General features: G+C 38.0%; 2 protein-coding genes across 3 annotated transcripts in view; both read right to left on the reverse strand.

Moving 5' to 3' along the window:
• Positions 1 to 395: 395 nt before the first annotated feature.
• Positions 396 to 2,934, reverse strand: LOC116588318 (tubulin beta chain-like). The gene has a single exon (XM_032339228.1). It carries the CDS (start codon positions 2,768 to 2,770, stop codon positions 1,436 to 1,438), a length of 1,335 nt encoding a protein of 444 aa, XP_032195119.1. The 5' UTR covers positions 2,771 to 2,934; the 3' UTR covers positions 396 to 1,435.
• An 803-nt stretch (positions 2,935 to 3,737) lies between these two features.
• MEI4 (meiotic double-stranded break formation protein 4) overlaps positions 3,738 to 22,775 on the reverse strand; it is a 248,763-nt gene continuing 229,725 nt past the window's right edge. For both annotated transcript variants that reach the window (XM_032339230.1, XM_032339229.1), the window contains one exon: positions 3,738 to 5,699. In XM_032339230.1, coding sequence (XP_032195121.1) covers positions 5,439 to 5,699 — 261 coding nt within the window. In that variant the 3' untranslated portion in view covers positions 3,738 to 5,438. The remainder of the gene's footprint in view (positions 5,700 to 22,775) is intronic.

A 22,775-nucleotide genomic window follows, 5' to 3' on the forward strand; every position in this document is an offset into this window, starting at 1 on the left:
CATGGGTTAAGATCTGTAGTTGAGGGCACATAAAGCTTCAGTGACAATTCCCAAGAAGTGGTATTTGTGAAATTTCATGAAGTGCCAGCAGTTTGTAATGAACAGAAAATATAGCAGATTATTGAGTAGTGCAGACTGGGAAGCTAGAACTCCTGGGGCTCAAATCTTAGTCTTCTGCTTCTTGGTGATGAGATGTTGGGTGAGCCATGGAACATTCCTTTGCCAGTTCCTCATCTCAAAAACGGACGTAATAATCTTACTTATCGTGTAGGATTGTTGGGAGAATTAAGTGAGTAAATATAGATAAAATGCTTAGCTCAGGGCCTGGCATCTATTTATATCTATGCTACATGAGTGTTCAACATCTACTATATGAATGTTAGCACTTACTATCATTTTTTTTTTTCAGTTGTCATTTATTTTTGGCTCTTGGGGCAATGTTATCTTTTCAATATGAAAAAAAGCAAGTTCAACACAATATAGAAATTTGAAGTGTAGGACAGGATGAAGCCAAGGGCAGGGGAGGGAATAGCAAAAGGAAAAAAACGAGATGTTGCCAAAATGGGAGGGTCTCCTTGTCCCCTCTCTGGAAGAATGATTCAAAAGATTTAGGTGGCAGTACAAACCTTTCTGTATATACACAGCAGAGCTGGGTGTTTGCTAAGGGTGGGGATGGGGAGGGTCTTTCTGGAGGCTAGTCCCTCTTCCCCTTATTGGCCCCCTTCTCCAACCAGGGGAAAAGGAAGGAATCCAACATATGAAGGTGGTTATATAGGAAAAGAGAAGGATCCTGCTTTAACAGGGTGGGGCAGACCCCTGCAAAAGAAACAGCTCAGGACTCAGCTTGGAAGAAGACGGGAAAATACAGATAATACTGTCAACACCTCTCCTGAAGCTGAGAGGAGCAGGGAAATTCCTGGAAATTAGGACTCAAGAGCCTGGATATCCCTCTCCAAAACTGCTCTAGAATAGAAAACCCTACCCCTTCCTTACAGGTACTTCTACTGCTATGAGGTAGCTTTGTTTCCTTTCCCTGGGGCTACCACATGGGCTTAGGATGGTGGCCGTCTACTGGGTTTTAAGCACTTGGTTCTAGATGGGATCTGATGAGACCCAGCTTCTTGGAGAATTATCTTATAAAACAAAGGGAAATACCAACTGGACAAATGGGAGAAGGGGACACCGAAAGGAAATACAGGGTTACTGAGAATGGCAGAAATCTAGGTTTCCCAGAGTGGAAGAGAGGAGACATTCAACAAACAACAAGTATTTATTGAGCGCCTATTATGTGTCAGACACTGTGTTCTAGGACCACCCCCCTCCAAAAAAGGAAAAAAGAGACAGAGGCAGAAAATGTAATTCTGAGGGAGAGGACAGGGGCAGCTGAGGAAGAAGGCTGAGGGAATGGAGAATCCTGAGGTGATGATGCTCTGCCTTAGGCCTCCTCTTCAGCCTCCTCACCGAAATCCTCCTCCTCTTCTGCGGTGGCATCCTGGTACTGCTGGTACTCGGAAACAAGGTCATTCATGTTGCTCTCAGCTTCAGTGAATTCCATCTCGTCCATGCCCTCACCTGTGTACCAGTGGAGGAAGGCCTTGCGCCGGAACATGGCCGTGAACTGCTCTGAGATGCGCTTGAAGAGCTCCTGGATGGCTGTGCTATTTCCAATGAAGGTGACTGCCATCTTGAGGCCACGAGGTGGGATATCGCAGACTGCTGTCTTGACATTGTTGGGGATCCACTCCACAAAGTAGCTGCTATTCTTATTCTGCACATTGAGCATCTGCTCATCTACCTCCTTCATGGACATCCGCCCACGGAAGACAGCAGCCACAGTGAGGTAACGGCCATGGCGGGGGTCACAGGCAGCCATCATGTTCTTGGCATCAAAGACCTGCTGGGTGAGTTCAGGCACAGTGAGGGCCCGATACTGCTGGCTTCCACGGCTGGTCAGAGGTGCAAAGCCAGGCATGAAGAAGTGGAGCCGTGGGAAGGGCACCATGTTGACGGCTAGCTTCCGGAGGTCAGCATTGAGTTGACCAGGGAAGCGGAGGCAGGTGGTGACACCACTCATGGTGGCTGAGACGAGGTGGTTCAGGTCTCCGTAGGTTGGCGTGGTCAGCTTGAGAGTGTGGAAGCAGATGTCATAAAGGGCCTCGTTGTCAATGCAGTAGGTCTCATCTGTGTTCTCTACCAACTGATGGACGGAGAGGGTGGCATTGTAGGGCTTGACCACAGTGTCAGACACTTTGGGTGAGGGTACCACACTGAAGGTGTTCATGATGCGGTCAGGATACTCTTCTCGGGTCTTGCTGATGAGCAAGGTGCCCATTCCAGAGCCTGTGCCCCCACCCAGTGAGTGGGTCAGCTGGAAGCCCTGTAGGCAGTCACAGCTCTCCGCCTCCTTCCTCACCACATCCAGGACTGAGTCAACCAGCTCAGCACCCTCTGTGTAGTGGCCTTTGGCCCAGTTGTTGCCTGCCCCAGACTGACCAAAAACAAAGTTGTCTGGTCTGAATATCTGCCCAAAAGGACCTGAGCGAACAGAGTCCATGGTCCCGGGTTCTAGATCCACCAAGATAGCACGAGGAACATATTTGCCACCTGTAGCTTCATTGTAGTACACGGAGATGCGATCCAGCTGCAGGTCGCTGTCACCGTGGTAGGTTCCAGTGGGGTCGATGCCGTGTTCATCACTGATTACCTCCCAGAACTTGGCACCGATCTGGTTGCCACACTGACAGGCCTGGATGTGCACGATTTCCCTCATTGTTAAAATTTATTTTAATTTTTTTTGCTCGCCTCAAGGTGTGTACGGGGCAAGAAATTATATGTTTTTTTTTTTTTTTTTCTATACTGCTAGTCTCAGGCTGGAAGGATGGGACGTGTCCCAGAGGCTGGAGCAGCAAGGTCCGAACGCAGCCGCAGGAAGGTTCTGAGAGAGAGAGACACTATCATTTTTATTATTTCTTTCATTTTTAGTATTGCCTTGTGGTCCTCCCATCCTATCCTAAAACAATTTCAGCACTGCCTAATTTCTACTGTCTCCATTATTCTTCTACCCCTATAACTTTAATTATAAAGTTAGACATTAATAGAATCTTAATTGCAACATTGTTAAATCACTTTAATTCTAGTTCAAATCATTCATTCATTCATTCATTCACTATCTTATACCACTTTTTTGAAACAGATACAAATGTCTCATTTTATCTTCTTTTTCACCCATACAATTAGACCTCAGTACTAAATGTACTGCAGAGTTAACACTGTTAGAGACTGAAACACTCGATTATGAAGGGTTAAGGTGTCATACAATTGACTAAATATAAGTGTTTACAAAAAATAACATCAAATGAAGAAATAATATGTATCTCCATATACATTAATGATAGTCCCAACATGTCTGTGCCTCTAAAATAAATATATTTTCTATGCTAATTTTCAGACCATGAAGCTTTAAAGACTACTAGAATTAAGAAATCTGTTCTAGTTACAAAAGTCTTTTTAGGATCATTATGTTGGCTGACTGCAGTGGGAAAGGGACCACTACTGTTGCTTATGTATTTACCAACTTTGTCTAATCATTAAGAGTGAGGATGGGGAGGGGCACCTGGGTGGCTCAGTGGGTTAAACCTCTGCCTTCGGCTCAGGTCTTGATCTCAACGTCCTAGGACTGATTCCCCCATTGGACTCTCTGCTCAGCAGGGAGTCTGCTTCCTCCTCTATCTCTCTGCCTGCCTCTCTGCCTACTTGTGATATCTGTCTGTCAAATAAAAAATAAAATCTTTAAAAAAAAAAAAAGAGTGAGGATGGGGAGATGTCATGGGTCGTGGATTTTGTGTGATGTCATCAGTTATCTAAATCCCAAGAATCCAATATTAGAAAACTTCCTCTTAATTAGGATCTGAAATCCCCTTCTTGTGTTCAACCGGTGTGTGTGGTGAAGTACATTATTTGCCCCAATTCTCCATCCTCTCCTGTATCCATGCCCTTTGTCATATAACTTTGCAAGTTCTCCCACACTGGGTAGAGGGTACTTCCCTGCCTCTTTTCTCTGTGTTTGACCATCTGATGTGCTTTGGCTAATGCATGTGACGGACAATGACAGCCTAATATTTCTCAGCCTTGCCCTTTCCCTCTTGCCTGTCTGCCACTGCCACAGAAGAGGTTGAGTAGCTGTCCTGAGTAGCTGCTTCCCTCTCAACCTGGGCCCCAGAATAAGCACAAGTGGAAGAAACCAAACCCCAATTTATAACAAAGAGCCTAGCTCAGTGGGATCTGCAACCTGAGCAGAGCTTTCCAACATTCTCCAGGTCAGATGACCAGATCCCCAAGTGGCCCACAGACACTTGAGAAGTATTTATTGTTGTATGCCCCTGAGATTTGGTAGTAGTTTGTTATGTAACAATAGGTGACTAATATATACATTGAGTTTTAGAAAAAAGGCTTTCTTTTCTACAAAACTAGAAATAATTCTAAAAATAACTGTGGCAGATGATATGCTTTTATATATATTCATTTTCTTAAATATCAGTGGCATTTAGGAGTGGTAATTAACTTATGAAGCAATATCACACATAGTTAATAAACTACATTTGTATTTGTTGTGCCCTAAATTGCACTATAGGAAAGTACATAATGGTCTTCATTAAGCTACTTGGTTATGAATTTAATAATTGAAATAAAGTAAATGAAACTGTGTAACTGGAAAATTCAACTAACGCTTTTAATAAGTATAAATTTACTTTCAATAAGTATATTTGTGGGCAGATGTTAGATTTGTAAAAATATCCTTAATGATTTAATTATACATGACTTAACTACATTTTAACAACAGGGATATTATACATAATAAACAGAATCAAAACAAGCACTTGAAAAATGACATTTAAACAATGAGCTAGTACTTTTAAAGGACTTAACATATACCTTGATTTTATGAAATTGAGGGCCATTTGGTTTATAAATGTTAAAGAAATCATCCTCTAAGATAATAGATAATCATGTAAATGAAACTATGTAAGAACAAAATTTTAAAAATTTCATTTATAACTACTTAAAGACCATTGACAAAGCAACAAAACTTTTAAGATCTCTTGTTGCCTTTTACTATCTAGTACATGTAAATATTTTAAAATGTAAATAATGTTTGTGAGATAGACAATTAATGGTCCATTATAGAGAATACTAGAGCTAGACTATATTGAGTAACATATTGTAAAATACAGTTACGTGGAAATAAGGACATTCTCAATTGAAACTATCTGATTTAGTATAGAAATAAGACTCATAATGTTTTATATACAATTTAAAACTACTGAATTAGTGATTATATTTAGAGATCCATTTAAAATGCTCATTTAAAAAATATTCTTGAAAATCTTTTAAGCAGAAGATCTTCATACTTCAGTATGCTTCTGATATTTAGTAAATTGCTAAGGAAGTGAGTTACTGTCAACAGTTTCTACTGAGTTCAAGAGAATGCCCAGTCTCCATAAATAAAAAGTAAATAAAGGAAATGCATCAGAGAGTTGGAAAATAGTTTCATCGTGCTTCTGAAGAAATTTCTTGATTTCTTGGTCATCATGCCCTACACTTGAAGTGTTGCCTTCTTTGGTTTCCTTTTGAAGAAGCTGCTCCAGAACCCAGAACAGAAAGAAAATATTTTCATAGTGTGTCGCATAACTGGCTTGAACCTACAAAGAAACAACAAGCATCTTTAAAACACATATTGGTTGTAGCTCATCTCAGAAAAAGCCAAATAAAGATAGTAAGTTTTCAGACAAAAAGTAAATGCTTGACATATTTAACACTTTCTATCTTCCTATTCCTTTAATTGGGCTGGAAGGAAAACAAAGGAGAACATTTCTTTCAAAAACTTTACAGTTTTGGGCACCTGGGTGGCTCAGCGGGTTAAGCCTCTGCCTTCAGCTCAGGTCATGATCCCAGGGTCCTGGGATCGAGCCCCACATCGGGCTCTCTGCTCAGCGGGGAGCCTGCTTCCTCCTCTCTGTCTGCCTGCTGCTCTGCCTACTTGTGATCTCTGTCAAATAAATGAATAAAATATTTTAAAAAAGAAAAAAACTTTACAGTTTTGGTGAATGACTTTTTTCTCTTGATGGTTTATAAAGCTCAAAATCTTTTCTCCGTATTACTGCTATAATTCATTACTCAGATGAATCTGAGAATACATGACAGTGTCTTGTATGTTGAATTCAGTGGTGTGATAAAAACTTTCAGTGTATGACACTAATGCCAATGATAACATAAAGATCTTGGGGGCAGAGTTTTATCCTACATTTAAGAATGTTTCTTTCTTTCTTTTCTTTTTTTTTCTTTTTTTAAGATCTTATTTATTTGACAGAGAGAGAGAAAGAGCAAACAAGAGGGGGAGTAGCAGACAGAGGGACAGGGAGAAGCAGACTCCCCACTGAGCAGGGAACCCAATGTGGGTGATGTGGGACTCGATCCCAGGACCCAGGGATCATCACCTGAGCCGAAGGCAGACATTTAACTGACTGAGACACGTGGGTGCTCTAAGAATACATTATAACTCAGTATACAGTAACTCAGTATAACTCGGTCTTAGAACAGTTACGATCTCTCAGAGGCCAGACAGGCTCTCATTCTGAGTCCACACAAATCAAGGAGGAATAGGATTAGATTGTGTGACATCAACATACATGTTCATGAGGAAAATGTAGATGTGACAGAGAAGTTACTGTTTGGCCCTAGATGACTGAAAGTGAGATGGATCAAAGTGAGAACTAAAAAGTGGACAATGGGAAGCGTAGTATGAGGGGATACAGGAATCAGTTTAAAGATATAAAGTGGCTTTACCATTTGCTTATTAAGACGTGTTTGGAACAGTCCCCAAATCTATCCACTCTAATAATACATAAATGAAAAGAAATATTCTTTTAGAGCCCAGAGGAATGTATTCTATAATGAGGTGGTCCTATAAATAGATATATACTTTTTGTTGAGGTATAATTGACATAACATGTTAGCTTCAAGTATCACATAATGTTTTGATACTTACATAAATTGCAAAATGATCACCATAGTAAGTCTAGTTAACATCTACCACTATACAATTACCAAATTCTTTTTTGTGTGTGATGAGGACTTTCAAGATGCAGTCTCCTGGCTACTTTAAAATATGCAATATAGTGTTTAGTTAATATAGTTATTAACTATAGTCTCCATGCTATACATATCCCTAATACTTTAATTCATTTTATAACTGGAAATTTGTACCTTTCCATTAATCCCTTCACCCATTTCAACACTCCCTAACCCCTACCTCAGGCAACTACCAGTCCCTTCTCTATATTCATGAACTTTTTGTTTTTGTTTTGTTTTGTTTTTTTGAATATACCATATACAACTGCATTATTTAGTATTTATTTAATTTTTTCTGTCTGGCTTATATCATTTACCATATTGCCCTTAAGGTCCATACCTGTCACAAATGGCAAGATTTCATTCTTGTTTTATGGCTGAATAATAATCCATTGTATGTGTGTGTACGTGCACACATACATATAAATAAGTATGCATTTGTGCGTATACACACATACATTTGTATATGCATACACTATATTTTCTTTATTCATTCATCCATCAGTGAACATTTAGGTTCTTTCTATGTCGTGGCTATTATAGATGATGCTGCAGTGAACATGGATAATGCATGTATATGTTTGAATTAGTGTTCTCTTTTTCTTTGGATAAATACCCCAAAGTGGAAGTTCTGCATCATGTGGTAATTCTATTTTTAATTTTTTGAGGAATCTCTGTAGTGTTTTCCATAATGGCTAAACCACTTTACATTCCCACTGACAGTGGGAACACTAGGGTTTCCTCTTCACATTCTCACCAATATTTATTATTTCTCTTTTTGATTCTGACAGGTGTGAAGAGATAGCTCACTGTGGTTTTGATTTGCATCTCCCTGGAGATTAGCTATGTTGAGCATCTTTCCATGTACCTGCTAGCCATACATATGTCTTCCTTGGAAAAATGTCTATTCAGATCCTCTGCCCAGTTTGTAATTGGTTTGTGCTTTTCCTATTGAGTTGTATAACTTCTTTATATATTTTGGATATTAAGTCTTTATTTGGTATTTGATTGACAAATATTTTCTCCCATTCAATAGGCTGCCTTTTATTTTGTTGATGGTTTCCTTTGTTGTACAGAGGCTTTGTAGTTTGATGTAGTGCTAGTTGCTTCTTCTTCTTCTTTTTTTTTGGCTTTGCTCTAGGTGTCAAATCCAAAAACTAATTTCCAAGACTATTGTCAAGGAGCTTACTATCTATGTTTTCTTCTTGGAGTTTAATACTTTCAGACCTTAAATTCAAGTCTTTAATCCATTTTTAGTTATGTTTCTGTATGATATTAAATAGTGGTTCAGTTTCATTCTTTGGCATGTGGCCGTCTAGTTTTCCCAACACCATTTATGGAAGAGGCTACTTTCGCCATTGTACATTCTTGGCTCTTTTGACATAATTAATTGACCATATAAGTATGGGCTTATTTTTGGGCTCTCTATTCAGCTCCATTGATCCATGTATATGTTTTTAATGCTTATTCCATTCTGTTTTGATTAATATGGCTTTGTAATATAGTTAGAAATCAGGAAGCATGATGCCTCCAGCTTTGTTCTTCTTTCTCAAGATTGCTTTGGCTATTCAGGTTCTTTTTTGTTTTAATACAAATTTTAGGTTGCTTATTCTATTTGAGACTTGCTTTTAAAGTGCTTAAAAAGAACTATTTCTCCAACTGCCTGTATGTTACTCCTAACAAACTGGACTCCACATTCTTAAGTGAATATACCTAATACTTCTGTGCCTCTTCTTCTGATCTAGAATGGTATCTCTCATCAATCTCTAATTACTAGGACCCTGGTCAGCCTTCAGTGCTATCATAGACACCACATATCTGTTGAGTCTTTCTCAAGCCCCTCAGTTTTATAGACTTGAATTCTACCGTATATCCTGGTTGGTTGTATTTATTTCATTACCCATTTAGATTCTAAACATGTTGAGAGAAGCAAATGTGTTCCTATCACTACAGTTTCTACAATTCCTAAAACAATGTCTGTTTTGCTCATAGTTGATCTCAATATACGTTTGTTGTTTTGAATTGAACAGGAATTACAGTACTGTAAAAAGAACCACTACAGATACATACTGGTTACTATCTGAAGGAGAATTGCAGCTACATTTTTCAATATTAAAAGTACTTTTCAAATACTTACTCCAAACTAAAAAAATTCACAGTATGTGTTTAACCTGATCTTGTCAGCAATACTTAACTACTTGTCGACTTGCTCACTAATGACCATACATACTGCAAATCCTGTATGAGTTAACAGATAATTCTTCCTTGGAACTATGCTATAAACATAGTAGCTGCTTAACCTAGTTAGACATTAGCACAAATTAGGTAGCACTGAAATACAAATTCTGTAGCAGAAGGGCACATTTATTTCATTCACTTTGAAGCTTTAGCTACAGCAGTTTACAGTGCTTTATAATGATAATCTAGGCAGGATTGTTGCAATGATTTTAGAGATTCACCTCTACTGATAGTATTACCTATATATTCCAGTATTTATCCTACTGGGCTCTTAAACGACATTAGGATTTTGTGAATAAATGATTATTCTTTTTGAAATTATTTAGATTACTTTTTACTTAACCTTGGTTTTAATGTATAACATAATTTTATGAATAATTAAAAGTTGTCAAGTGGTGCTTATAGCAGAATAAGGGAATTTTTCCCTTCTGATAAAGGCCATAGCATCCCAGGTAATTTCAGGGTAAGAGTGTGAAGCAGGCAGAGTGTCTTGGTATCTTTCTATTGGCTTTGAGATTCTTTCTTTGGGCATGTTTTGCTCTGCTTCCAGGTGGGCTGGGGTCCATGCTGTAGTGCCCCAATTCTATGTTTTTTTTGGACTTTGCTTTTACTCTTACTGGAATTTTTCTGTCTTGAGTTCCACCTCTATCCTAAATGACTCTACCAAATCACTTGATATATTCTTTTGCTCTAAGATATTACCAGTTATAGAACAGTGATATGAAACTGTCTCTTTAGGGACAGTATGCACTTAGCCAACATGCCTTAACAGCCTTTCACCACGATTGAAACGGCATGTCTGTGGGGGCGGTCTTTCCTGTAGTTCCCAGATTTCATCACACTGGCAGCTGCTGGCTCTGCTTAATCATATGCTCAGGCACTTTCTGAATTAGTGCATAAACTGAATAAAAACAAAAATAAATGCTATCAAAGTGATAGTCTACCATATTTGGTGTTATTTTTACACTCTCAGCACCAAACTAGACTGAATCACACCGGTGTTGGAAAATACTCAGGACAGGTAAAACATACCCACCCGGAAAATACTCAAGTGTTTTGCCTGAACATCCTGCCAGGAAGACTGAATGACCCTAGTACATGAATAAGATGGCTGTGTGTATCTGATAAAATGCTATCAGTTTATCTTTCTACCCAGGTCTTTTAGGATTGAAGGGATCTCGAGAGGAAGCTTTTAGAGTCCCATGACTACTTCCTATTACCTAATCCCATTTTTTTAAAAAGATTTTATTTATTTATTTGGCACACAGAGAGACAAATCACAAGCAGGCAGAGATGCAGGCAGAGAGAGAGGGGGAAGCAGGCTCCCTGTTGAGCAGAGAGCCCGATGCGGGACTCGATCCCAGGACCCTGAGATCATGACCTGAGCTGAAGGCAGAGGGTTAACCCACTGAGCCACCCAGGCTCCCTCTAATCCCATTTTTATAATAGGGGACCTTTCAAAGAGAAGATACTTTCTTGGTAAAAAAATAAATAAATAAAATAATAATAATAATAATCACCAGATACTTTTGCAGAGTATTTTCAGAATTAAAACCTTTCTTAGATTTATTTTTCTATTCCTGTGCTGGGCTTAAGAAAGTTAAAGTTTGCAGATTTTTTTTTTTCCAGTGGTGAAAAATATTAATTTTCTTTACATGCTGCTAAATTTCACTTCAAAAGTTAGATTCTGAAGTTAGGCTATGGACACATAGTGGTAGTTTCCTAATTATTATTTTAGTTGGAATTCAGTCAAAGTTAACTTGACGTTTTTGTAGAGACTTACTATCTTTGATGCGAACACTGCTCTTTGCTAATTCCATGTCCATTTCTCTCTCCCTTTTCATCAGAAGAAAGCTGGTTTTACTCTGGGTGGCAGAAGATCAACTAAAATTGTCTATTTCCAGTCTCTCTTAAGGCTAATTCTGCTCAAAGAGATATAAATATAAGTAACTAGTTGGGCTTCTGAGAAAGTTCTTTAACAGAAGGCAAAGTCTGGTAGAAGGCAGTTTTGCCTTCCCTCTTCACCATTGTTCCTGCTCTGAAATGTTGATGCAATACCTGGAGGTACAGTAGCCATTTTGTGAGCTTGAGGACGAGGGCGACCCATGGGTCGGTAAAAAGGACCAGATTCTGGAGGCATGGGGCAACTCAATATATCCATGAAGGTGGCTATACCTTCCTGCATTGTGCTTGGGTCCTCTTCTTCCATTTTGGTCTTTTAAAATTGGACTCTTGATGGGGCGCCTGAATGGTTCAGTCAGTTGAGTATCTGACTCTTGGTTTTGGCTCAGGTCGTGATCTCATGGTCATGAGACTGAGCCCCGAGTTAGGCTCCCTGCTCAGTGGGGTGTCTTTTTCTCCCTCTCCCTTGCTCCTCACTTCCCCCTGCTTGTGCTCTCTCTCTCTCTCTCTCCCTCATGCTCTCTCCATCAAATAAGTCTTTAAAAAAATCTTTTAAAAAAAATTGGAACTTTGGGACTTCATCTAGGCAAGATGGGGGCTCTGAAGGTTTCTTTGCCTTGTGAAGGTACTGCCTTCTGTTGGAAGGCAGAGATGCCTAAAAGGGCAGTAACAGAGTCATGTTTCTTGACAGCAGATGATGTAAAAAAGTATACTATACATTTGAGTGTGGCTCGCAGTTTGGATATTTATATTTAAAACCAAAAATATGTAAAGATGTAATAGTTCATTAAATTCAGTGATTTGATCATTTATGCGTGCTAGCCAAAGGCATGCAGTGGTGAAGTCTGACACTTTCAGAAACAAGCATGCTGTTTTGGAAGGAGTGAAGACAGAACACGATGTTTTTCTTATTGCTACCAGCACAAGAGGTGAAGGAGAAAACTGGATCATTACAGGGCAGAAAATGAAGTCAACGAGTATAGGCGAATAACATAAATGTTAAATTAAATGTTCACTGAATATAAATATATCATTGGCTCAGTATCCTCCAGGCCGGAATTTATTAGACAGAACCAATAAGTAAGATACAACTAAAATAAGTAGTCTCCAAAAAAATGAATTAAATATAATACTTTAAAGGAAAAGGTCAGTTGTCACCATGATAATTAAGTGGGAAACTTATCCCTGGGTTTTAATAACTTAGCCTTTTATCTACTAGAAAGCAAAGAAGGCAGTAGATTTCAGTGAAGGAGTTGAGGAGGGTGAAGTGAACCCTCTGTCAACAGTTTCCTAAGCAGCTTGCAGCTTCTGAAGCACAGGGGAAAGCACCAACGGAGCTGATATGTAAGCAGGGGCTTAGCTCCCGAGCCAGCACGATCTTGCACATGACCATGGTAGCAACAGCACTTGAGAAAGAAGTAAGAGAACTGTATGCACAATATATAGAATGTATGTTAATTTATTTATTTACTTATTTTTCAAATATTTATGACAGTGAGTAAGAGAGAGAGAGAGCACGAGCAGCGGGGAGGCGCAGAGGGAGAGGGAAAGGGAGAAGCAGATTTTCTGCTGAACGCCAAGCCCCAAAGGACCCCAGAATGCTGAGATCCTGCCTGGATCCCAGGACGCCGAGATTGTGACCTCAGCCGAAGCTGGATGCTCAACTGACTGAGCCACCCTGGAGCCCCATAGGTGTATATTTAAAATCAATGCCCTTATGATTGAAATAGGAGCACACATTCATTTAAAAGTATGTCTCTGCAAAAACAGTGTTCTGTCCTTTTCTGTTCCCCACAACCTGGGTGCCAGACCATAGTGAAGGTATATAAAGCAAAAGGCTGATCAAAGCAGAGTATAGTTGATTAAGAAAGATTTCCTAGAGATGAATTGTGAGCCAGGGCTCAAAGGGAGTGAGGGACACAGATTGGTGAATCATCTTTTGATCAAACTGCCAGGTAAAGAAGAATAAAAAGGATCCAGTGGGTATTAATCTTTTTGGCTCTATACATATAATGGTATGATTGTCTGCCTAAAACACTGAATCCTGGAGACTGGTTCTAAGGGCTTATGTCTAATTTTAAGGGTAACTTAGATGAAAAGTTCTAAACTATTAAAACTACTAACGTTTGCAGTCTTGATATTTTGCCATGTTTCCCATGGGAAATAGTTTGAGTATGCAAGATGTATATGGAGAGCTATGAATGAAAGGAATATACATAACAAAAATTTTTAAATCTGTCATCATGAGCCTTGTTTAAAAATAATGATTTTCTTGGGGTGCCTGGGTGGTTCCGTTAAGCATTTGCCTTTGGCTCAGGTCATGATCCCACGTCCTGGGATTGAGCCCCGCATCACTCTCCCTGCTCAGCAGGAAGCCTGCTGCTCCCTCCCCCAGTCCCCCTGCTTGTGTTTCCTCTCTCCATGTTTGTTTCTCTGTCAAATAAATAACATCTTCAAAAAAATGATTTTCTCACTAACCAATTATACCTCCTTTTCTCAATCTGTTTCTTAGGGCTGAAATTATATAAATAAAGTAATAGCAAAATGAACAGACTGGAAAAGAAAACGGCCCACAGTGGGCAACGAGTTTGAACAAGAATCACAAAAAGGAGAAGGATGATTTGTGTTCGTTTGACAAAATATCTAGGCTAAGACTCCAAATAAAAACAGATGTGGCAGAGGTCCCTATTGGTTGAGGTCTTTGAGAAAATAGAATCTTACTAAGCAAGACTTTCTTTTTTTCTTTTTTTTTTCCCCCTAAAGGAAGGCCATCAATTGAATACATATTCATTGCTTATTAAACACCAGCTCTGCCATTTACTAGCTGTATGAGCTGGGTAAGTTATTTAACCTCACTAAAATTTCCTCATCTAAACTAACTTTCCCCATCTAAAATTTGGAAATAACCAGGGTAATTCCTCCCTGGGGTTGCTGAGAGAGTAGATAAATTAAATTACATGTTCAAAACCCAGCAAGGATACACATACATATTTACATATTTAAAACACACATTTTCAAATAAGTATTTTCTATTATCTGTTATTATCACCATCATCATTACTTTTTTTTTTTTTAGATTTATTTATTTATTTTAGAAAGAGAGTATGAGCAGGAGGGTCAGAGGGAGACAGAGACAGAGAATCTCAAGCAGACTTCATGCTGAGTGTGGGGCCTGACACGGGGCTCAGTCCCATGACCCTGAGATGATGACCTGGCTGAAACCAAGTCAGTTGCTTAACTGACTGTGCCATCCAGGTGCCCCATTATCATTCTGTGTTTACCCAAAGTGAAAAATGTACAGTCTCTCTCTATAAGGTAATTTGCACCTGGAGGAAGGCTCCTGCTATTAAGTACTATATTGTGGTCAATTTTTAGAAGCATTTCAAGCTTACTGCAAATTTTCAGTTGAGCTGTGTAAAGAATCTAAGGTTGTATCTTCATCTGCTTTCCTCTACCAAGGAAGTCTGTCATAGACAAAAGAAGCAGAGCATTCTTTTTTGCATAGAAGGGTGATGCTGAAGAACCAAAATGTGAGATACGTGCTTTAAAGCCGTTCTGATATTAGAAGGCCCTGAAGATGGGTATCATTATGGGTTGAATGCAGTCTTCTGTGATATGAACAACTGTAAAATGGTCCATCAGCCCAGTCCCTACCTCTGACTCCCTAACAAGACATGATAAACAGCCAGCTTGACTATCTTTTTAAAAAAATGTTATATTCTCCAGTTATCTGACTGGTGTGATCAACTTGTTCAAGTCTATCCTGGAGGCAAGTTGGTAAAAATGAGTTTCTGATTCCTAATAATTTGCCCTTCTTGTGACTAACCCCATAATGTCATAGATTAAATTCCAAGTACTTAAAAATTTTATATCTGAACTTTTCTCTGGGGAAATATCCTTTGCTTTGACTCTTATTTATCACTTTCTTGGTCATCAGAATAAGCAGACTGGTGGATAGGATAAGGTCAATTCCACGTAGACGCTTCTTATCAGATCTGCTCACATAAATAGAGAATTCCTCATACCCAGACAAGGCACTTTTCTGTTCTAACAGATTTCCGGAGTCAACTTTAAACAGCTTTACACTGAATCTTCATTCCTTTCTGAGGATCTGTACCCTTCATTATGAGATCATCAATCTCACTCACAGGACATTTTTTTTACCACTTTATACCCTAATATGAAACTTAATCTAAGGCTAGAAATCCCTTTCAAGTACATTTGAGAAGCAAATAGATCATTCACTAGTTTGGACTTCTATCACAGTCGTTCTTGGCAAAGCAGTTAAAACCAGATAATTTGGTTATTAATATAAGAGTCTGTTAAGTGAAAGAACAGGGTTCAGAGACTGGAATAAAAGCAGCTAAATTCCTTAAGGACTATTCAGCTGGGAGTACTTAGCACTTTACAATTTTGTTTCTGCTTGCTTAGCACGCGTCCCTCTTGACTGTCAGTCTTTCTGCACGCATTGGGTACTCTCATGTGGCACACCCTGTGGTAAGTGCTGGGAATACAGAGCTGAATAGGACATGATCCCTACCTCTATAAGAATTCCTAGCATGCTTCTAGGGAGACAAAGGAGTAAATAAATAATGGCAATGCAGAGTGCATGCTGTGAAGGCAAGAAAAGAACTCTGAAGAGAACAGAGTCATGAGGTGTGAGAGGATGCTAAATGTCAGGAAATGAAATTTAGTCATGAATGGGGATATTGCAGGCTCATTTCCTCCTGGGGGTATGGTGGGATTCTTCGGGAAAGATGAGTTGAAAGTTATCAGCATAGGTAAAACACCTGTCTGGCTACTACCACAGGGGCCTCTGTCTCTGGCTGGTGAATATGCACTGAGGTGAGGGCAGAGAGCTTCAAGTGGTGTGGGAAAAGATGTCACCAATCTCTTCAGAATCCCCACACCTCCGCCTTCTCGGAGGCAGTGGCACCAGACTGGTGTGCACAGTCTAGGGTCTAATCAATTCTGTATGTTAACACAGTCTAACAGAATGTGTTCGATTCCTTGAGGTCTGTTGCTGCTTAAATGGTTTATACTTACCTTCCTGAAGGAGATCATGATGCACAAAAGGAGTATTCTTGGGAGAGAAAATGCACTGTTTCACTAAGTTAAGCCATTTCCATCATGTCATTAAGACAGAGCTTGAGAAAAAGAACTCAGAAGTGGTGAAATATCTGATACATATTGAAAACAGATCCAGATGGCCATTACTGATGGAAAACAAGTGTCCAAATAGCCAGTGGGGTAAAATCAACACAAAATATTCTTCTTCGGGATTCTAAATAAAGATGATCTAAGACAGCCTCAAAACCTGCCCAACTAGGCAGATGGCAGGAGCCAGATTTGTCAGAGTAGGCATCAGTGACTGCCGAGCCAGGCAAAAGCCAGAGGCTAAAATAATTTCCTAGAGGCTGCGTATCTAAGCTTTGATAAATTTGCCAAAGTAAGCAAATGTCTGTGTGTGTGTGTGTGTGTGTGTGTGTGTGTGTGTGTGTGTGAAGGTTTATATATTTAACAGCACTGGATCCAAAGCCCGAGATCAATGATGACAAGAGGAAGGGCTCCCAGTGAACAGATCCTTTGCAGTAATTTTGTTTGGAAACTGAAAGCCAAATCTGGTTGGCCCAGATAAGCTACTAATTATCTCCCAAGGACCAACTGAACAGGCCTGGAATCACAAAACTTAAAAGCCAATACATTTGTCCCTTTTTTCTTCCTATTTCCAATTTCTTCTAACCACTAATTCAATGAAATCAGTTTTTCAGAGCTTGATAAACTACACAACACACGGGGAAGTTTGAAAACACAATGGAGTAAAAACTCTGATCTTATGAACATTTTGTATTATTGTTGTAGGTGAGACTGGGATGAGAGCAAGGTACATGATACATTCTCGCTGTCCTTTTAAAAATCAACCAACCACTATTTCTCCTTTTTAAAAAATAAGGCTTTTTGAGATATAATTGACCCCTCTTAAGAGTTTAGTTTTATGAATCTGATAAGTTACTTTTAAGAACAGAGAAATGTCGAAATAGATATAATCTCTGAATAAAGAAACTGCAGTCATGCTGCAACCGTGTGATATTGTTTAATGACATTTTAAATGTTACCTTTATCTAGATGATTTTTTAATTAAAACATAATACAACATTTAGTTGTTCTCACAACTAAATGAAGTACTTCTTCAAACTTAACTATAATTTTGTTATCTGAAAGTACTCTAGAGAAATTTTTAAAAGACCAGATCTATTTGTAATGCAGAAAGTTTAGAGGAAGGAAGTAGATTTACAACTATGAGATTGCTTTTCTGGTTTAACTATTTTCATTATCTTCACAATGAGATGCTGCTATAGAAATTTATCTGTCACAGAAATGCTAAGTGATCCTAGAGAAAGCTTTCTTAGGTGCTGGTAGCAGTCACTACCTGATGAGAAATGGGGGGGGGGGAGAAAAAAGGAGGGGGAGGGAGTATAGAACCAGAGAACTGAGGGTTCCCTTAGCTCTCTGTTCAAATAACATGTCCTCAGTAGCTACTGCCAGCCACAGGTTGAGATGGAAATTACACAACCTGACAGAAGTATGGCTTCGTATCCTTTAGTGATCACAATTTAAGGTGGAGTTAAATATGTACACAATCACAATATAATGTGATATATATCATAAATGTGATATACTATCATTGGTTAATTTCAAAAATGCTTAAAAAGCAATGACAACATTTTAAATGTAATTATATTTGTTTCTTAATCTGAGTCTGAAATTCCAATACATTTTGCCTTTTTTGGAAACTATGTTGTTGTCATCAAAAGAGTGATCTATTCTTTATTGAAATTCAATCTTAAATATACTATCTGAATTGGATATTAAAGTTTTAAGTAAGATGATATATTTACTAACACAACAAAAACCCTCCAAATACTTGAAGTGGCTTCAGTAAGAAAAAAAAAAAAAACGAATACTTTATTCAGAAGCTTTTTAGTACTCTAACTTGTAATGTTTTGTGTGTAAGGGAATATAGTATTTGCTTGTAAAATGTTCCACTTTTTGGGAATAAAGCCGCACTTGCCTGGATGTCCAATTTCCAAATGTCAAACATCCTGGAATTTGCAGCCCCTGAGCCAGTAAAGCAGCTACCAGGAAACTATTCCTGGTAGACCGTGCATGTGAGGGAGGGCCACTGCATCCTCACTTGTATTCTTCAACTCATATCACGAGCTAATTCTGAAAGTAATAAGGGCAGAGCAGGAAATGCTGCCACAGGAAATTGAAAGAAGCAAGAATTGATAGCAAAGGAGAAATTAGAAAAAACTCTAAAACTCAGATAGTTTCTGGATCTTTTCAAATGGGAAAAGAGCTCAATATGCTTGAATGGAATGTGTTGCCAAGGATATAACAGTACAATTTAAAAACAGATGATGATTCTGGAAAATGCTTAAGTGAAGCCTGATTTGCTCTATTTAATAAGTAGTCAAAATATACCATAGAGTTCCATTAAAATGTTAAAATAAAATTTTTTTATTTTTTATTTTTTTTGTTATGTTAGTCACCATACAGTACATCATTAGTTTTTGATGTAATCTTCCAAGATTCATTGTTTATGTATAACACACAGTGCTCCATGCAATATATACCTTAAAATGTTAAAATAAAATTTAAGAAGTATCTTATTTGTGGAAAATATTCTTATGCAGAAATCTTCCTAATGATTTTAGATGATGTGACATACCACCCAATAATATTACCTATTTGACCCTAAATAATATGTTTCTGGGGATTATCCACAGAAAATTAGTACAAAACTGTTACTCTTAGCAAGTATACTAGAAAGTTTACTGGTATTATCCTTTCAAAGATACAGTTTTTAAAAACCTCACTTAGAGAAAAAGAGTACCCAAATTATATATACAACTATTTAAGGAAAATGTGTGTGTATAAACATACACACATGCATAAATATAGTTATGTGGATATACAATTGCATGTAATTAATATGGACATACTTATTTTAATGATCCATCAAAGTGTATATCTTGGCAACAATAGCATTTTATAAACATAGTTTTGAAACAATTTATGGGAAAACCTGCATAGGTTTTGGCTTTCATAAAAAAAGGAATTTTGGCTTAAAGGTATATTATTTTTCATAAAAATGTAGTATAACAATTTAGTAAGGGTGGATTGTATAGAGAAGAGAAAATTTCAACATCCTTGGAATTTCCTTAGTGATAGAGGAGTGCCTTTTTATTCAGAGTGGGCTTGTGGCTCACACTTAACATTATGCTAACAAGACGAGTAAACACAGGGGCTATCACCTGAAACACCAACCATGTCTTTAGAGAATTGGGGCATTAAGCCACCCCCTCCAGGGAAAGGCAGGGATGGAGACTGAGCTCAGTCCTGTGTCTAAGGAGTCAATCATTTCTACATAATGGTTCTCCAGTAAAAACTCTGGAAAATGCTGCTAGGTGGATCTTCCTTGTTGTTGAGCACACTGATAGCCAAAAGGGCGCTGCACCTGGATTCCATGAAAAGAGAGCCCATAAGCTCTGTGTTTAGGGTCTCTTAGACCTTGTGCTATGGATCTCTATGTATGACTGACCTGATTTGTATCCTTTCTAAGAAGGACAGAAATTTCCCATTTCTGAGTTATTCTAATAAATTATCAACCTAAAGAAGGTAGGAGGAATTCCCCCACATTTGTAGCAAGTTGGTCAAAAGTGCAGATAGCCTGGAGACCCATGAACTTGGGGCTAGCATCTGAAGTGAAGGCAGTCTTGATGGGGACTATACTGTTAATTCATGGGGTTTGTAGTAATTCTAGGTAATCAGCACCAGAATTAAGATGAATTGGAATAGTGTGTCTTGAAGTTAAGGCAAATTATGTGAAGGTATGCAGGTGATCTTAGGAAGTCACAAAGACATAAAAATAAATTTCATAAGATTGTCCCCTCATATTTCATACTTTTACAAATTGAAGTATAACTCTCATATAACATTTTTGTTCCAGGTATACATGATACAATTTATATTTCTGTGAAAAATCACAGTAAGTATAATTCACATCCATCACCATATACAGTTACAATATTTTTCCTGTGATGAGAGCTTCCAAGATTTGCTCTTTTAACCACTTTAAAATAGGAAATATGGTATTAACTATAGCCAACATGCTGTACGTTACATCCCCATGGCTTACTTATTTTATAACTGGAAGTTTGTACCTTTGGATCCCATTTTTCCATTTTCCCAACTACCACCTCATGCCTCTGTCAAGCACTTATTTGTCCTCCATGAGGTTATTTTTTGTTTTTTAAATTCCACATATAAGTGAGATCATATGGTATTAGTCTTTCTTCGTCTGAAATACGTGGTTTACCATAATGCCCTTAAGGGACACTTTTTATTGCAAATGGTAAGATTTCTTTTATGGCTGAATAGTATTCCATTTTCTATATCTATATAGATATACCTATACATTTATAGATATGTCTATGTACCATATTTTCTTTTATTCATTTATCCATTGGTGGACACCTCGGTTGTTTCCATACCTTGGCTATTGTAAATAATTCTGCAATGAACATAAGCTGCATATATCTTCTCAAATTAATGTTCTCGTTTTCTCTAAATGCCCAGAAGTAGAATTGCTGGGTCAGATGGTAATTCTACAATGTATCTCAGCCTGAACCAGATTCCCTTTTCTCCACATTCTTGCTAACACTAGTTACTTTTGTCTTTTGATAATAGCCATTCCATAGGTGTGAAGAGATTATCTCATTGAGCTTTTGTTTTGTATTTCCCTGATGATGAGTGATATTGAGCATCTTCTGCACATATAGGTCATGTGTCTATTTTCTTTGGAAAAACATCTATTCAGATACTCTGCCCATTTTTTTTTTAATTTCTTTTCAGCATAACAGAATTCATTGTTTTTGCATCACACTCAGTGCTGCATGCAATACATGCCCTCCTTAATACCCACCACCTGGCTCCCCCAACCACCCACACCCCGCCCCTTCAAAACCCTCAGATTGTTTTTCAGAGTCCATAGTCTCTCGTGGTTCACCTCCCCTTCCAATTTCCCTCAACTCTCCCATTTTTAACTGGACTATTTGGGGGATTTTGCTATTAGTTATATGGGTTCCTTATATATTTTGGACATTAACCCTTTATCAGGTATATGTTTTGCAAATATCTTATCCATTCACTAGGTGGCCTTTTCATTTTGTTGATGGTTTCCTTTGCTGTGCAGAGGTTTTTTAGTTTTAGGTAGTCCCACTTTATTTTTGCTTTTGTTGCTTTTGTTTTAGGTGTCAGATTAAAAAAATAATAGTTAAGACCATGTCAGGAAGTTTTCTGCATATTTTTTCTTCTAAGTGTTCTATGGTTCAGGTCTGAAGTTCAAGTTTTTAATCCCTATTTTTTTGTATATGGTGTAAAAATAGTGGTCCAGTTTCATTCTTCTGCCTATAGCTGTCCAGTTTTCTCAAAGTGCTTACTGAAGAGACTGTCCTTTCCCCATTGAATATTCTTCACCCCTTTGTCATAAAAAAAATAAGTTAGTCAGAGAGAGACAAATACCATATGATTTCACTCAGATTTGGAATTTAATAAACAAGACAAATGAACAAAGGAAAAAAAAAAAAAGAGAATGAGAGAGAGACAAACCAGAAATAGACTCTTAACTGTAGAGAACAAACTGATGGTTACCAGTAGAGGTGGGAGGCGGGTTGAGTGAAATAGGGGATGGGGATTAAAGAGTACACTATCATGATGAGCACTGTGTCATGTACAGAATTATTGAATCACTATATTACTAAAAGAAAAGAAAAGTAAAAACAGAGGAAAAAAATGAGTCTGGAAGAGTTCCCTCCTCTTCAATATCTTGGAAGAGTTTGAGAAGGATTGGTATTAATTATTCCTTGAAAATTTTGTAGAAATCACCAGTGAAGCTATTTAATCCTGAACTTTTATTTGTTGAAGGTTTTAATTACTGATTCAATCCTCTAACTAGTAATTGGTCTTTTCAGATTTTTCTGTTTCTTTGTGATTCAGTCTTACAAGATTGTATGTTTCTAGAAATTTATCCATCTCTTCTAGATTGTCCAGTTTGTTGCCATGTAATTATTCACAGTAGTCTCTTACTATCCTCTGTATCCCTTTAGCATCAGGTGTGTAATTTCTCTTTCATTTCCAATATGATTTATTTGAAAGCTCTCTCTTTTTTCTTGGTGAGTCTAGATAAAAATTTGTCAATTTGCTTTTCTTTTCAAAGAATCAGCTCTTAGTTTCATTGATCTTTTCTGTTTTATTTTTTCTCTAGTTCATTTATTTTTCTTTCTTATCTTTGTTATTTCCTTTATTTTACTAACTCTGGGCTTCGTTCTTCTTTTTCTAGCTTTTTTAGTTATAAAGTTAAATTGTTAATTTTAGATTTTCCTTGTTTTATAAGGTAGACCTGTACTGCTATGAACTTCCCTCTGAGTACTGCTTTTGCTGGA

Source organism: Mustela erminea, chromosome 4 (genome assembly GCF_009829155.1).
Source record: "Mustela erminea isolate mMusErm1 chromosome 4, mMusErm1.Pri, whole genome shotgun sequence".
Lineage (NCBI taxonomy): Eukaryota > Metazoa > Chordata > Mammalia > Carnivora > Mustelidae > Mustela > Mustela erminea.

Coding starts and splice junctions, on each gene's coding strand:
- LOC116588318 (XM_032339228.1), bottom strand. CDS start 2,770: ATGAGGGAAATCGTGCACATCCAGGCCTGTCAGTGTGGCAACCAGATC.